Here is a 16041-nt window from a genome sequence, read left to right on the forward strand (position 1 = left end):
AGCTGCCGGCTGCATCTCGTCACTTCCCCGCCGCAACTCGCGGCCACGCCCCCTTCTCGTCCCGCTGCAGGCGGGACATTAAATCCCGCCTGCATGTTCTCGGTCGAGCTGACCGAGAACGGGACTGGGTCACGGCGGGCGAGCAAGCTCGTCTGCCGTGACCCGAAGATTGAATACCCCCCTTAGTCATTTTTATAAAAGGGCTTCTTACCAAAACAGATTGATTTTAACCAAAAACAATTACATCAAGTAGATCTGTATACATACTGTATGTATGTATGTATGTATGTATGTATGTATGTATGTTCGTTCAACAAAAAAAAAAAAAAAAGTTGTCTAGGAACAAAACAAAACGTGTCAGACCACACTCTATTGTTGGATTGTGGAAACCTTGCTAGCCCACTTGAACCAGCTCTCCACCCCATTTGTCACCTTGGATCCCACACTTGCATTCTTGGACTGGGAAAACGCATATGGGACACCACCACCTGCTAACAACTTGGAGCCTATTTTGACTATTCCAGTCAGGACTTTCAATATACTACTCAAGGCATCCAGCCAGGTTTATGGAAACCCATCATACCAGTCAAAAGTAACTTTTGGGATATCATTGAACACGTGGAGGAGAGCCTTATAGGAACAAGTGACAACACATTAAGTATACTGTCCATCCAACATCATTTTCTAAGTGCATTCATTATCTATTGCTTTGGTACTCTTTACCTAGAACGGCGCCCACGATGTCCATCGCGGTCATCGGGGGTAAAAAATCGCGGCGCGATGCCCGCGATTTCCCATAGGGATCAATGTTAAAAGTGTGATTGGACGCGATTTTAGTGTTCAATACCTCAATGCCCGCGATTTTTCCATAGAAAACAATGTTAAATGGGCCACAGAGCCCTAATAGTCCCCCTGAAGTCTGAAATGGCCCCCACAATTGTTAACGCCACCCCATGATCAACGTGAACCCGAAGCGTGGCGAGCGCAACGGTACGCGTCCTCCGACCTTTTCATACCCCCACTATCCACGTCGGCGTGGGAGTTGAGAATAGAATAGTGTGGCGAGCGCAGCGAGCCACCGAGCCCGAAGCGTGGCGAGCGCAGCGAGGGGACGCGGATACCTGTGAAGCCCGCGAAGGGACGCGTTTACCTGTGAAGGTATCCGCGTCCGCTCGCCACGCTTCGGGCTCGGTGCGCTCACCACACTATTCTATTCTCAACTCCACGCCGACGTGGATAGTGGGGGTATGAAAAGGTCGGAGGACGCGTACCGCTGCGCTTGCCACGCTTCGGGTTCACGTTGATCATGGGGTGGCGTAAAAAATTGTGGGGGCCATTTCAGACTTCAGGGGGACTATTTGGGCTCTGTGGCCCATTTAACATTGTTTTCTATGGAAAAATCGCGGGCATTGAACTGTAAAATCGTGTCCAATCACACTTTTAACATTGTTCCCTATGGGAAATCGCGGGCATCGCGTCGCACCCGTTTTTTAGTGCATTTGATGGCCGCGATGGGCGCCGTGCTAGGTAAAGAGTACCATTGCTTTTACTATTGCTTTATGTTATTGTCTTTATAATCTTATACAATGAGTACTATCTGATTTATAGCATGTTTTATTCTTAAATTACTTTTTATATGTGATACCCAATTGATCAGTGTACAATATTTTAAAATTGTAATTTTAGCGCTCCACCACCATTGTTGTTTCTTCTAATGGTACATTAAAATACTTGTTTGTATGCATATTTAATGCTAGACTAAAAACTGACACTGTTCTTACTGTAGCAAGTAAAATGCTTAGCTGTATGCTCTAACTGGCATGGTGTTTTTAATAGTCAGACATGAAAAAGACCAGTCTGCAGCTAAAATAGTGTGGCAGACTGAATGGGCTCTTTCAAGTTCTGCCATGTTAATCTACTTTCAGGCAAAAGCAGGAACACATTGAGCCAAGGCAGGCACTTCTAAACAGCTCAGTTTTGGGTAGATATAAATCCTTATTTATATTTGGGTATTGGGTATAGAATGTTGGCAGAAGGGATCGCGACAGAAGACCAAAACGGGTTAAAATACCAGAGTTCTTTGCATTTTCTAAATGTTTTCATAACCCATCCCTCCAGCAGCCTTAAAATGGCCATACATCAGAAAGATCGATCTTAAGATCGATTGCGCTCATGATTGTGTCCAATTTCCCTTCAACTCCCTGGCAGTCCTTGGTGGTTTTTGGACACACTATCTCTCATACAATCCATCTGCTGCATGATTGTAGCGTCATTTCAACAGGGGGCTGGCCTACTTGGATCAAAATGATAGGAATACCAAATATCCATTTTGTTTATTTATTTATTTTAAATTTCCAGGTTGCCAACAACTACCTATCTGCTGACGACTGCTGTGATAGGACATGATTAAATAGCCCGAATGCAGCAATCCTCTGAAAACAGTTTTCAGAGTAGTGACAGAATTATGCAAAATAACATCCACCGCTCTTCAGCCGCCCGCCCGACGCTTGGATACTTCTGTGACTCCTAGCATCTTCACTGCCACGGGCCACCCGGAAGCTGCACCTCTCTTCTCTGCTAGTCAGGGAGGGAGTGTCACATGACTCTGGTTGTATGAGCCATCTAAAGACAGATTGCATGTGCTTAAAAGCATATGCAATCTGCCCCCAATCCCAATTGATCTTACGTGCAGCACGTCAGATCATAAGACCAATCCTCCTATCTCCCTGGGCCGGGAGATTGTGTGATTGTATGAGTGTGTACACACAATCTGCATACAATCCATCTTACAATCAATTGAGATTGTATGATTTGGTACAATATCTTTCTGATGTATGGCCACCTTTATTCTTCCCCCTTTCTGCCACAGCCTAAACCCAACTTGTCTATCTCTCTGCAGACCAACCCTTTGCTCCCCCATCATTGCAGCTAAACCCATCTATTTATCAGCGGGATCTGTCAGAAGACCATTTGTAAAGGTTATAAAATCTTTATACTGGTGGAGCGGGTACAACGCATACCTACCAGGCCCCTGCCTCCAGATGCTCCTCCACGCACCTTTATTGCTAGATTTCTTCACTGTAAAGGCCATGACTCGCTGAGAGCGGCTCGTACCAAAGGCCTGTTAGTGAGAGATGCCCTGAGGATTACTGTGTTTCTGGACTTTGCGGTGGAGGGTCAAAACCGATAGGGCCAAGTTTATTCTTATTGTGTTCCTATAAGTGCAGACTCCGTGACCTCAAAATTTTCTTATGCTATGATTTTCCCTGCTAAATTGCAAGTGCTGATGGATAAGGAGTCTCACTTTTTGCCACACCTTGGTAGTCTGGACTGCCTTGCTCCTGGCCGCTGACAATTGGCACCTAATTGACACTGTGATGCTTCACAAATGTGTTTTATTAATTTTCATTTTTTTAATTCTAGCTTTATTTAACATTTTGCTTTTGTTTTTAAAAAATCAGGTGCTAATGTATGGGGGACTTTAGGGGACACAATAAAAAAAAAAAGTATAAGGGATCAGGGCCTTCTGTCACAATTTTTTTAGTCCCTCCAGAGCAAAAAATAAACTAAAAACGTTATGGTCTAGACATGGAGGCACTTAATATAGCCCTGGATCTCACCATCTTGTCAGGTATTTGAGGATAAATCTACCTGGGGTAGAGTTCATGATATGACACTCCTCCCATAGAAGTTACACAGCTTACTCAAGTGTGGTGAGCATTCCAGAATAAGACTAGGAAAGTAGTTTCTTGAACTGGAATAAGACCACCAACCTGCCGCAATTCTAGAAGTGCCCTATGGAAACCAGTTTGGAAGCCATTGGACCTGGTCAAAGTTTATGCAAGGCTGTCTGTCATCCCAGTGGGTATCTCTAATGGCAAGTACGGCTTACTAGTCCTTAGCGTTACATGCTATGCACAGAGAATCCAACCAAGAAGCCATTATTTGCACTGACAACTGGACCAGGTTTGCCATATATGGCTATGGATAAATATCCTGTTATGGCGCACTAAGGTGTACTATGGTGAACTATGGTGAACTATGGTGAACTATGGTGAACTATGGTGAACTATGGTGAAAGCACGTTATTACACTGCTTAGCAGCTGAGTAGCGATTGCTCCAATAATAAAAACTACAGTGCAGTGCAACAGATGGAAATGTGAAGCGCCATCGACATCTACAATCCGCCATGGTTTCCACTTTACTTGTGTATGGCAATGTAGCATGCGATGCAATTTTCCCATTCCCGCTCCCTGTCAGATCCTCTTAGAAATCAGCAGCCAGCACAATATAGAGCCGGGCACCACAATATATACGGACTGCTGGAGGGCATACTCCACCGCCCAACTTGAACTTGCTGGTTACCAGCATTTCACGGTGAACCACCGGTTCAATTTTATTGAAGCGGCCACAGGGGTCCATACCCAGAATGTGGAACGACTGTGGGGCACAATTAGCGCCAAAGAGGCACTGCACGTCATGAACTGCAGTCATATCTTACAGAGTTCATGTGGCGCAAAACATTGGGAGCGAAGGACCCTTTCCTCCGCATAGTTGAGGCCCTGAAGCTCCTCCAAGGACGATTAATATTTATTCTTCTTGTTCTGTAATCATTACTGTTTCTATATTTATATTTTAATTATTAATGAATATTCTTAATTATTTATCATACATTAAGTAAATTAGTTTAGTTAACACGTCATCTTACTGTGTGAAGCTGTATGATTTTGCAGATGTGAATGTGCTCCTAAAACACCAGCACTATCCACGCCACCCCGAAGCGTGGCGATCACAGTGAGCCCCGTGAGGGGCGGCAGAGTGAGACCTCCGACCTTTTCATACCCCCACTATTCACGTTAGCGTGGAGCTGACTTCATAGAGTGTGGAGAGTGCAGCGAGCCACCGAGCGCCCGAAGCGTGGCGAGCGCAGCATATTACTTTACATGTATTCCACGTGCGCTCGCCATACTATATTAAATCAACTCCACGACCGACGTGGATAGTGGGGGTATGAAAAGGTCGGAGGATGCGTTCCACCGCCACTCTTCGGGGTGACGTTGATACTGAAGGTGACGCTAAACCGTGCCATAGGTGCTTTCAATTGTAAGCACCCATCACATATCTTACTATAGGCGGTATTCAATGAGAATACCTGCGAGGTGCAGCGAATCCTTTTTAGGATTCGCTGCACATTCGCCACGTTCCGGAGCCGACGGGCTCCGGTATTCAACGTGTCAGGGGCTCGCTGCCCCTGACTGGCGAATATGAGCTCCTGCGGCGATTGCCGCAGGGAGCCTGAGGACGGTGCCAGGCAGAGAGATGGTAGTCTCTCTGCCTGCCCCAAAACTTTGTGGGGGGTAGGTGGGCTCCCCGGGTGCCAGGCAGCACAGGCTGCCCCCCGGGGGTGCCAGCAGGGGACCTATATTCACTATACCCGATCGTAACGATCGGGTGCAGTGAATATATGAATATGTAATGAGCGGCTTGGCTCCGGCGCCCCCTGCTGGCTGCTGTGTAAAAAAAAAATATATATATTTTTTTTTAAATTAAATATATATTCATGTGCTTACATACAGCACATGAATAAAAATAGCATGCCCCTTCTCAGAATAAAATTTCTGATTTTTTGACACCAAATGTAAAAAACAAAACACTTTATTTTAAAAGTTCACATTCCACTTCTCCATAAAAAGATAGCGATTGCTACTCGGTGAATCATGGCGAAAAAAACCTTCAAATGTATTCGCCATGTGGTCATTGAATAGGGTGATTCACCGTTTTAGTCAGAAATTCGCCAAACAGCACAAATTCACTATAAAAACATGGCGAATCAGGCTCATTGAATACCGCCCTATGTATCACATCTCCTATGCACACATCACATGTCATCACTTCTCATAGCAAGCACCCATCACATCTCATCGTATGGGTGCTTCTACTATGAAATATCGCATCGCGTGCCCTGTGATTCAATGGGATATTTGATTGTATAAGCACTCCTGTGCATTTCATATGGACATCGCATCGCACAGCACTATGCACGCTGCGCGATACGATTTCACTCTGGAGAATAGCCCAGTAATGCGTACTGGGTGCCCTGCTAGGAAACAAGTACCAAAAAAAAAACAACAACATTGGAATTACCACTTTCCAATCAGGCAGTTTAACGTCCAATGCAGCTTGGTGACATACTGTGCAGGACAGTAGTGTATAGTAAAAGCAGAATTGAAAGCATGAGTGTATAAGTAATATGATCCATGTAACTTTAAAACAACAGTGTTGTACTGGATGTTCACATTTATAGTTACTGTGCGTGATCTGTATTCAGTGATCCTTCAGCCCAATGCTCATCGGTAAAGCATACATCACTGCATTTAACATGCAGTAAAGTAGTTCTTGGACCTTATGGCCAATTCAGACATGCAAGCACAGGTCCGAACTCTGCCACTCTTACGATAGTGGCTCAACTGCACATGCGCATTGTCAGTAATGCACATGTGCAGGGCCCGGCTGGTCAGAGAATCAACAAATACAAGTCATCACTACCTTCCCTGCAGATAGATAGGAGATGTACCCAAAATGTTGGTGGTGTCTCTTCTGACAGTTTGCAGTGCTTGAAAAGCACCCAAAATGTTGGTGGTGTCCCTTCTGACAGTTTGCAGTGCTTGAAAAGCACCCAAAATGTTGGTGGTGTCCCTTCTGACAGTTTGCAGTGCTTGAAAACCTAGGAGAAACTGTTAAAGCTTAAGTACCCGGGCCAACAATTAGGGTATAAATAGAGAAAGCCTGCATTGTTGTTTGTGTACATTTTTAGAGAAATGCTCTTACCACAACATACTTTACCCAGTGTGACGTGACATTTTACGTAGTCAAGACTTGACTGTTACAAACAAAATCAGCTATGAACTATGTATTCTAAACATTCTTTCAATCCAATAAATGTATTAAGAAACTTGATCATAGTTGAGAGCAGCAATACATTTGGTACTTATGTAGTAACTGGGCTGCCGATTTTGAAATCGGGTCCATCGCATCGCACCCGACCATATCGCATGCGATGCGATGGACCCGATTTTTCCATAGGATTCAATGTTAAAATGGACTGAGTCCATTTCAACATGGAATTCAATGGGAAAAGGGGTCCTTTTCATACCCCTACTATCCAAGTGGGCATGGAGTTGTATATAAACCTGTGGCGAGCGTAGCGAGCCCGAAGCGTGGCGAGCGTAGCGTGCCCCGCGAGGGGACACAGAATACCGTCCGCTCGGCACGCTTCGGGCTCGGTGGCTCGGTACAGGTTTATATCCAACTCCATGCCCACTTGGATAGTAGGGGTATGAAAAGGACCCCTTTTTCCCATTGAATTCCATGTTAAAATGGACTCAGTCCATTTTAACATTGAATCCTATGGAAAAATCGGGTCATCGCATCGCATCGCATGCGATATGGTCGTATGCGATGCGATATCGCATCGCATCTGATTGTATGCCTTAACTTAAGGCATACAATCAAAAAAATCGGCAGCCCAGATACTACATAAGTACCATACATTTTAACTAACATTATAATTAAACACCAAAAGAAATGTCTGCTGGGCAAACAGTATTGTGTGAATTATTTTTAGGTGCCTAGGACTTAATGAAAGCTTTTGTTTTTTTAAATGCAGCGTTACATAAAAAAAAAAAAAAAAAAAGGAGGCGCGACAAAATTTGATGGTGACTTCTGTTAAGGTGCCCATACAACGGTGCCGTGCAATAACATACACGCCCCTGCGGGCATGACAACGCACAGAATATAGAGTCTATGCAGCCCGAGCTTTTTCAACTAGCTTTGGATCACATCGCAAGCAAATCGCATGCGATTTGTGTGCGATGCGCTCTGGTTCAAAACGCACGGAAATAGTGTACCATGTATGGGCACCTTTAGACTTCACATACTGGACTTTTGCTGACTGGCATATAGCTGGCCTTACCTGAGTCCATGGCACATGGGTAGTGATAGCAACAGGCACAGCCCTTGTTATAGCAGCCCAGAGTGGCTCCAGGCTCCTGGCAGTGTGCACAGATCTAGGGGAAAAAAAAAATATACGGATGTATGAAAACATTAGCCAAGTTTAAAACAATCAAACTATAAATTACAAGGTGCAAAATGAAAGCAGCATCAATAAGGTGCTTAAATCACTAATAAGACTATAGGCACTCTGCTACATCCTCAAATAATATAATTTAATGAACAAGAGGGTAGATTTATTATAGCGGCGCTAAGAGCACCGCTATAACACTCCCTGCTTCGCCTCATTAGTGAGGCAAAGCAGAAGGGGACACCGACAAGATCTACTAAGATCTTGCCGCCGAAGCGGGGGAGCGCTAACTCCCCCCTCCGGCGATGTCCCCTCCAGCTGACAGCGCGTCAGTTAACATTGATGCGCTTTCTCCTTCCCCCCCCCCCCCCAGCCGGCTGGACTGCGCATGCGCGGGATCTCGCTACTCACGCAAGATCCCAGCGCAGTTCAGCGCCAGCAGCAGGGACAGCGCTGTCCCTGCTGTAGGTATAGGGCATCGCCGCCTGCAGCTGTCGAAGTCGACAGCTGCAGGCGGCGGAACGGTCAGCGATGCTGACTGTTCATAAATCAGGCAGGAGGCAGGCGCGCAGTACGAAATATCGTAGCTGCGCTATGCCTCCTGCCCCACAGCGCCGCACGTTAGAAACCCGTTCGGCGGGTGTCATAGATCAGGGGAAGCGCTATCCCCTGCCATAACGCACGGGGATAGCGCATATTCCCCTGATCGCCAGTTCATAAATCTACCCCACGATGTGCTAATTTCACATAAGCATTAAATTACCCCAAAAACGGTCTGGCTCCACTTTGAGAAATTGATGCTCACACTAAATGAAATACAATATTTTACACAAACTCAAAATCCATATGGCGGCACTATATTACATAAAATTAACAGAGGTTATAAGCTCGTTTACCATTGTTTTGGTAGTACTTTGAGCCCTGTCGAAAGTGAAGACTACTGAAACGTTGGCAACAGGAGTGTGGAGCCACTTGTACCCCTTTCACATCGCACTTTTAAAACGGTATATTGCCGTTTTTTTTCCATTTTAAAACGTTTAAGGCTGCAATGTGAAAGTGCCAGAGTTGATTTACCGGTTAAAGTTAACTGGTATTTCAACACGGTTAAAAGCCTACACGGTTCAAAGCCGTTTTTTTGGCAGTTTGAACAGCTCTATTTCAATGGCTTGAAGCGTGTCCCTTGGGGGTTAAACGGGTTGAATGTTTGAATGGTATTAAATGATTTGGTACTCTTTACCTAGAACGGCGCCCATCGCGGTGATCGCGACATCGCGGGCAGTACATAAACGGCCGCGACGCGATGCCCGCGATCACCGCGATTTTCCCATAGGGAACAATGTTAAAAAGCCTAATTGACCGCGATTTTGCATTCAATGCCTCAATGCCCGCGATTTTCCCATAGGAATCAATGTTAAATGGGCTACAGAGCCCAAATAGGCACAATTAACCCTTAAATGTCCCCCCAATTTTTGTACGCCACCCCACGATCCACGCCAACCCGAAGCGTGGCGAGCGCAGCGAGCCCGCGAGGGGCGGCGGTACGCGTCCTCCGACCTTTTCATGCCCTACTATCCACGTCGGCGTGGAGTTGAGAATAGAATAGTGTGGCGAGCGCAGCGAGCCACCGAGCCCGAAGCGTGGCGAGCGCGAGCCCCGCGAGGGGACGCGGATACCTTCACAGTTATACGCGTCCCCTCGCGGACTTCACAGGTGTCCGTGGCGACGCGGACACCTGTGAAGCCCGCGAAGGGACGCGTTTACCTGTGAAGGTATCCGCGTGCGCTCACCACGCTTCGGGCTCGGTGGCTCGCTGCGCTCGCCACACTATTCTATTCTCAACTCCACGCCGACGTGGATAGTAGGGCATGAAAAGGTCGGAGGACGCGTACCGCCGCCCCTCGCGGGCTCGCTGCGCTCGCCACGCTTCGGGTTGCCGTGGATCGTGGGGTGGCGTACAAAAATTGGGGGGACATTTAAGGGTTAATTGGGGCTATTTGGGCTCTGTAGCCCATTTAACATTGATTCCTATGGGAAAATCGCGGGCATTGAGGCATTTTAAAGTAAAATCGCGGTCAATCAGGCTTTTTAACATTGTTCCCTATGGGAAAATCGCGGTCATCGCGGGTACCCGATTTTGATGTCCCCGCGATTTACCCGCGATGACCGCGATTTTTTACCCCCGACGCCCGCGATTCTGATCGCGGGCGCCGTTCTAGGTAAAGAGTACCAATGATTTTTAAAACGGTTTTCACCTGCAATGTGAAAGGTCTCGAGGCTCAGACCCGTTTTAAAGTCCCATTTAAGAATACCGTGTCATTACCCATTTCTGCAATGTGAAAGCAGTATTAATTTAAAGACACAGCATACCACAATATGGTATCTATATTCATCATTTCTAGTGCAGTTAACCCTGTGAGTGCCAAAATCTGTGAAAAGTGCAAAAAATGCCAGTGACGCTCACATTTGTTATATAAATTCACATTAATAAAGGTGTAAAAAAAAATATTAGTTCCTATATAAAAAGGTTGTTTGCTTTGCAATTTTCAGACCTATTTTTGATAAATTTACTTAACACTTAAAAGGGTTAATAGCAGAAGGCACATATTTTCCAACAAATGCAGTTCCCAGCATAAATAGCACACTTGGACTGGCACATGACCATCTAATCCTTAAATAAACTCAATATAAAACCAAATCATCACCAAAAAAAAAAAAAAAAAAAAAACTCCTACCAAAGAAAAACCGCTTTAAAAAAATCTGAGCATTTCTTATCAAATCTCTCATCCTATTTAATTTCACCACGTGCTTTTTGTTAAGTAGCAGCAAATAGTAATGATCTGTAGCAAGTTTCTTAAAATGTGAAAAACCCAAAATGATCATAAAATCTGGAAATATTATAGTATCATATGTACATTATACATAAAAGGTTTTGTTTAACCCTTTTGATTGCCAAGTGAATTTGTCAAAATGAATAAAAAAGGTTTGCTTGACAATTTTTACACATCATAACAACCTGTAATGTTTACCTTATAATGTAATGTTATACAAGAAATATAATTTCACACATTTTTAAAAAAAAATTATAACAAATGTGAGCGACGCGGGCTTTTAGCAGATATTTTGCATCTCACAGATGTTGACTCATATTTTGCACATCAGTGACGCTGGCATTTTTAGAGGATATTTTTGCGCAGCTCTCAGATATGTTGGCACTCAGAATTAAATTGATATTTTGTTATTTAAAAAAAAAAAAAAAAAATCAAACTTTAAACTTTTTTGTAGCAGATGATCCCAAAAACAAAACTTCTGGTATTTATGAACGCCATGAACAATTATTGAGATTTGCAATCACAAGCAGGCACAATTATGCCTTCATTATTCAATTCAACATTGGCAGGTAAAATCAGGAAGCATAGGTTATTGCTGCTCTTACCTCATTAACATGCAATTGAGGTGCCCTGATACATCATCTTATGAAGGGAAATCTCTACCTAACTTCATTTGGAATTTTCAAAATGGAATTTTTTTTTTTAATACTTTTAGGTAAAATTATTTACATATTTAAGTTTTAGCTGCCTTGAAAGAAAAGACAGGTTGGCCGATTGATCGGAATCCAGAAAAGGATCAAATTAAATTTTAAATTGAATTAAAAACAAACCCACACATGAACCACCCTAAAAGTGTGTATATACAGTGCATACCATTTTGATTAAATAGTCAATATATAGAAAGGTAGCCAAAAATGCATGCAATATCAATGCCTGACCCCTCTAGGTCGGTATCTTAAGGATAAATAGACTGTGCAGGCAGGGCAATTTGACCGTCGCTTGTAATGTATTCAGCCACAGTCCAAACAGCTAGTGCAGATTGTCAAGATTGTATGATTCTGGGTTATGGAGAGTTTAAGGTAAATTGCATAGTTAAAATCGTCCATAGCCAAAATTGTACCATGTGTACACAGCTTTATAGACCGTCAAAGACACGAGGATGCAAAATAATAGTATTGCAGTGGCAGTCTACAAGTCTGGACAAATCCTCTCCCTTCCTGCTATCAAACACCACATGCCATTGCTTGATCTCTGTATAATGGTCTTTAGTTACAGTTTTTTTTATATAGCGCACAGATATTAGGTACCCGGAGGAAAACCATGCAAGTAGGGGGAGAGTATACAAACTCCGCAGTTAGGGCCATGGTGGGAGTCAAACCCATGACCTCAGTGCTGTGATGCAGTAATGCTAACCATTACACAATCCGTATTTAATCTATTCATGTACCAGATAAACATTGTATAACCATCGCAAAATCTGTAGCAAAACTGATTTTCCACTTATCGCTCTACATTTGTCACACACATGAAATCCCTGACTTTAAAATGGTGCATACACACATGACGAGTGATGGCAAGGGCCCTTGATCTTAAAGCGTCTAAAGATGGAGAGATGTTATCAATAACCACCAGATCAATTTTTAAGGACGCAATAGAGGAATGATAGACAGGTGATGTTGCACATAGCAATGAGTTTGTCTTTTCATTTTCACAAGCTTTAAGTTTACTGTCAATCAGAATTCTATTCAAAATACTGACACACTAATAAATACTCTCAAAAACCGAACACCCCCTTTGTGTTTCTCAAATCTTCTTTCAAAATGTCCCTATTCCCATAACCTCACATCTAGTAACAACCTTACTCCCGCCTATAAGATGGAAATGCTCTTGATCACACTATTATACATCCCTCAAACCTTGAAACTTTTAGCAAACCGATGCGTTATTAGAGAGTAGTCTAATTCCCCTCCCTTAGTACCTAGCCCTAACTTTATTAAACCTAACCTCCCCCCTCTCACACACAAAAAGACTACCTCCCTTTTTATGTATTCCTTACGTACCTGATTGAGTAGGGAACAAGTGGGGGCTGCGATGCAGACCATGGTGCAGCTTGTTTATTTTAAAAAAAAAAGTAAGCATTGCAGCCCCCAAACAACGTGCTCTACGCCATCAGGCATTTAAAGAATACTATTTGCTCATTTCTGCTTTCACTTTTAATTAGGTTGAAAGTAGAAGTTGCAGGAGTTTTCTCCAAGAAAGGGATCAGCTTGCCGAAGGGCAGCCACAGTGGGGCAGTGGGGACCCATCAAAGCTGGTCAGTCTCGTAAGAGGCCATTTGACTAGACAGTTAGTCAGGCAGCTAGTGCCATCCTAGATGGCAGTGCCGTTATACTGGGTTTTAAAGTTGCAGTTCCATATATGGTAGTGCGCCCTTCACAAGGACCATAAGGTAGCTATACCAAGTGCAATTCCCTAAACAGGGGTGAGAAAAAGGGTACTTGCGTAGTTTCACGGCGCCAGTGTTTGTTTATACAGCTGTGTTTACATTTTCTGGTACTTATGTAGTAACTGGGCTGCCGATTTTGAAATCGGGTCCATCGCATCGCACCCGACCATATCGCATGCGATGCGATGGACCCGATTTTTCCATAGGATTCAATGTTAAAATGGACTGAGTCCATTTTAACATGGAATTCAATGGGAAAAGGGGTCCCTTTTCATACCCCTACTATCCAAGTGGGCATGGAGTTGGATATAAACCTGTAGCGAGCCACCGAGCCCCGCGAGGGGACACAGAATACCGTCGCTTCGCTCGCCACAGGTTTATATCCAACTCCATGCCCACTTGGATAGTAGGGGTATGAAAAGGACCCCTTTTTCCCATTGAATTCCATGTTATAATGGACTCAGTCCATTTTAACATTGAATCCTATGGAAAAATCGGGTCATCGCATCGCATGCGATATGGTCGTATGCGATGCGATATCGCATCGCATCTGATTGTATGCCTTAAGTTAAGGCATACAATTAAAAAATCGTCAGCCCAGATAATACATAAGTACCCATTTTCTTTGAAAATTGGCAGCATGCCAGAGTCCACGTCCTGAGTCAGTGTTTACTTTAAATGTGAAACTTGGCTCTAGGCTCCTACTCTGTACTAGGCTAGCATGCGCTCACGCTGTGCTTAATCTGTGTAACAGCTTTTCTTTTGCGCTGCAGTAGCATCATAAACAGCGGCTGTAGTCGCAAACTGCGTCTAGTTGGCCGCAGTCAGAATTTGAGTCCCAGTCACAAGCACACTTTCCACGCCACCCCGAAGCGTGGCGAGCCCCGCAAGGGGACGCGGTACACATCCGACCGACCTTTTCATACCCCCACTATCCACGTTGGCATGGAGTTGATTTTATATAGTGTGGCGAGCCCGAAGCATGGAAAGCGCAGCGAGCCCCGAGGATTACTTCACATGTATTCTGCGTCAGCTCGCCACACTATATAAAATCAACTCCACGCCTACGTGGATAGTGGGGATATGAAAAGGTTGGTTGGATGCGTACCGCGTGCACTCGCCACGCTCCGGGGTGGCGTGGAAAGTGTGTTTGAGACTGGGATTCAAATTCTGACTACAGCCAACTAGACGCAGTTTGCGACTACAGCCACTGTTTGTGACTGTGACGCTACTGCAGCGCAAAAAACCCCCCGCTATTTAACCGATAACGTAGCTTAGTACACAGTTATACCCCTTTCCCACTGCAGCCTTTACACGGTAATTTGCAGTTTTTTTAGGCTTTTTAAACGGGTACAGCTGCAGTGGGAATGCTCCAGGTGGCTGTACCCGTTTAAAAATACTGTGTTTTTTTAAACTGGTAAAAAGCAGTGTTTTACCCGCTTAAAAGCCGTTTTTTCGGCAGTGGGAAAGGGGTAGCCCTTTTACCCGTTAAAAAACAAAATGCATGGGGTCCCCCCCCAACTGCCGTAACCAGCACCAGTCTGAAGGAGCCGGGGCTGGTATTTAAAAAAAAAAAAAAAACAACACAGGAAACCCGACAAATAGGGGTTCCCTGATTTTTTTACAACCAGCCCCAGGCTCCAGGTCCGGAGCTGGTTCCCAAAATACGGGGGACAAAATGAGTAGGGGTCCCCCGTATTTTAAGAACCAGCCCCAAGCCAAACCAGCCAGCAGGGTAATGCCACAGCCGGGGGACACTTATTATATAAGTTCCCACGGCCAAAGCATTCATGCCTACCGACCAGTCAGCCTGGCCAGGTGCCCTGGGTGAGTGGGGACCCCCCCAATGAAGGGGTTCCCCCCCTCCAGGACTGACCTGACCAGGCTCAAACCAGGTGCTGTCCCCAATGCCCCTGTGCGGTGGGCATTGGGCTGATGGAATGGTGTAAAAAAAATAGAATAAAAACGATTGTCTTTTACTGTGGAACTATGAGTCCCAAGCAAGCCTCCCCCGCAAGCTGAGACTTGGAGAACCACAAGTCCCAGCCTGCGGGGCATTAAAGGGCCTGCTGGAACTTGTTGTTCCACAGTAAAAGAAATAGTACAATAAACACACTGACACACGTGAAAAATAAAAGTTGAATACATCCACAGCCCATACATACTGATACTTACCTATCTTGAGCCCATAGGTAGCCCTGGTCCTGATATCCTGGTCTGTATCCATGTCGGCGTCCGGAGTCCGACGAAATCCATGTGGGAACCTAGGGAAGGAAACCATACTCACATGTCCCGGGACGGTGACGTAGTCCAGGGAAGGGGTCTTTGCAAAACAACAAACCGACACGCGAACCAAGCGAAAAGCTGAGAGCCGCACAGTGTTTGTTTACATCGTGCGGCTCCACCTCCCGAATGCCGCACGATGTAAACAAACACTGTGCGGCTCTCAGCTGTTCGCTTGGTTCGCGTGTTGGTTTGTTATTTTGCAAAGACCCCTTCCCTGGACTACGTCGCCCTGGGACAGGTGAGTATGGTTTCCTTCCCTAGGTTCCCACATGGATTTAGTCGGACTCCGGACGCCGACAGGGATGCCGACATGGATACAGACGCCGACACAGACCAGGACATCAGGACCAGGGCTACCTACGGGCTCAAGATAGGTAAGTATCAATATGTATGGGCTGTG

At 45.0% G+C, this 16041-nt stretch overlaps 1 protein-coding gene across 3 annotated transcripts in view; it reads right to left on the reverse strand.

Moving 5' to 3' along the window:
- Positions 1–16041, reverse strand: part of LOC146026173 (transcription factor 20-like) — a 76524-nt gene that overhangs the window by 23925 nt on the left and 36558 nt on the right. For all 3 annotated transcript variants that reach the window (XM_083156601.1, XM_083156599.1, XM_083156600.1), the window contains exon 4: positions 7974–8067. In XM_083156601.1, coding sequence (XP_083012727.1) covers positions 7974–8067 — 94 coding nt within the window. The remainder of the gene's footprint in view (positions 1–7973; positions 8068–16041) is intronic.

The sequence above is a fragment of the Crinia signifera genome, chromosome 8 (assembly GCF_055691185.1).
Source record: "Crinia signifera chromosome 8, ASM5569118v1, whole genome shotgun sequence".
Taxonomy (NCBI): domain Eukaryota; kingdom Metazoa; phylum Chordata; class Amphibia; order Anura; family Myobatrachidae; genus Crinia; species Crinia signifera.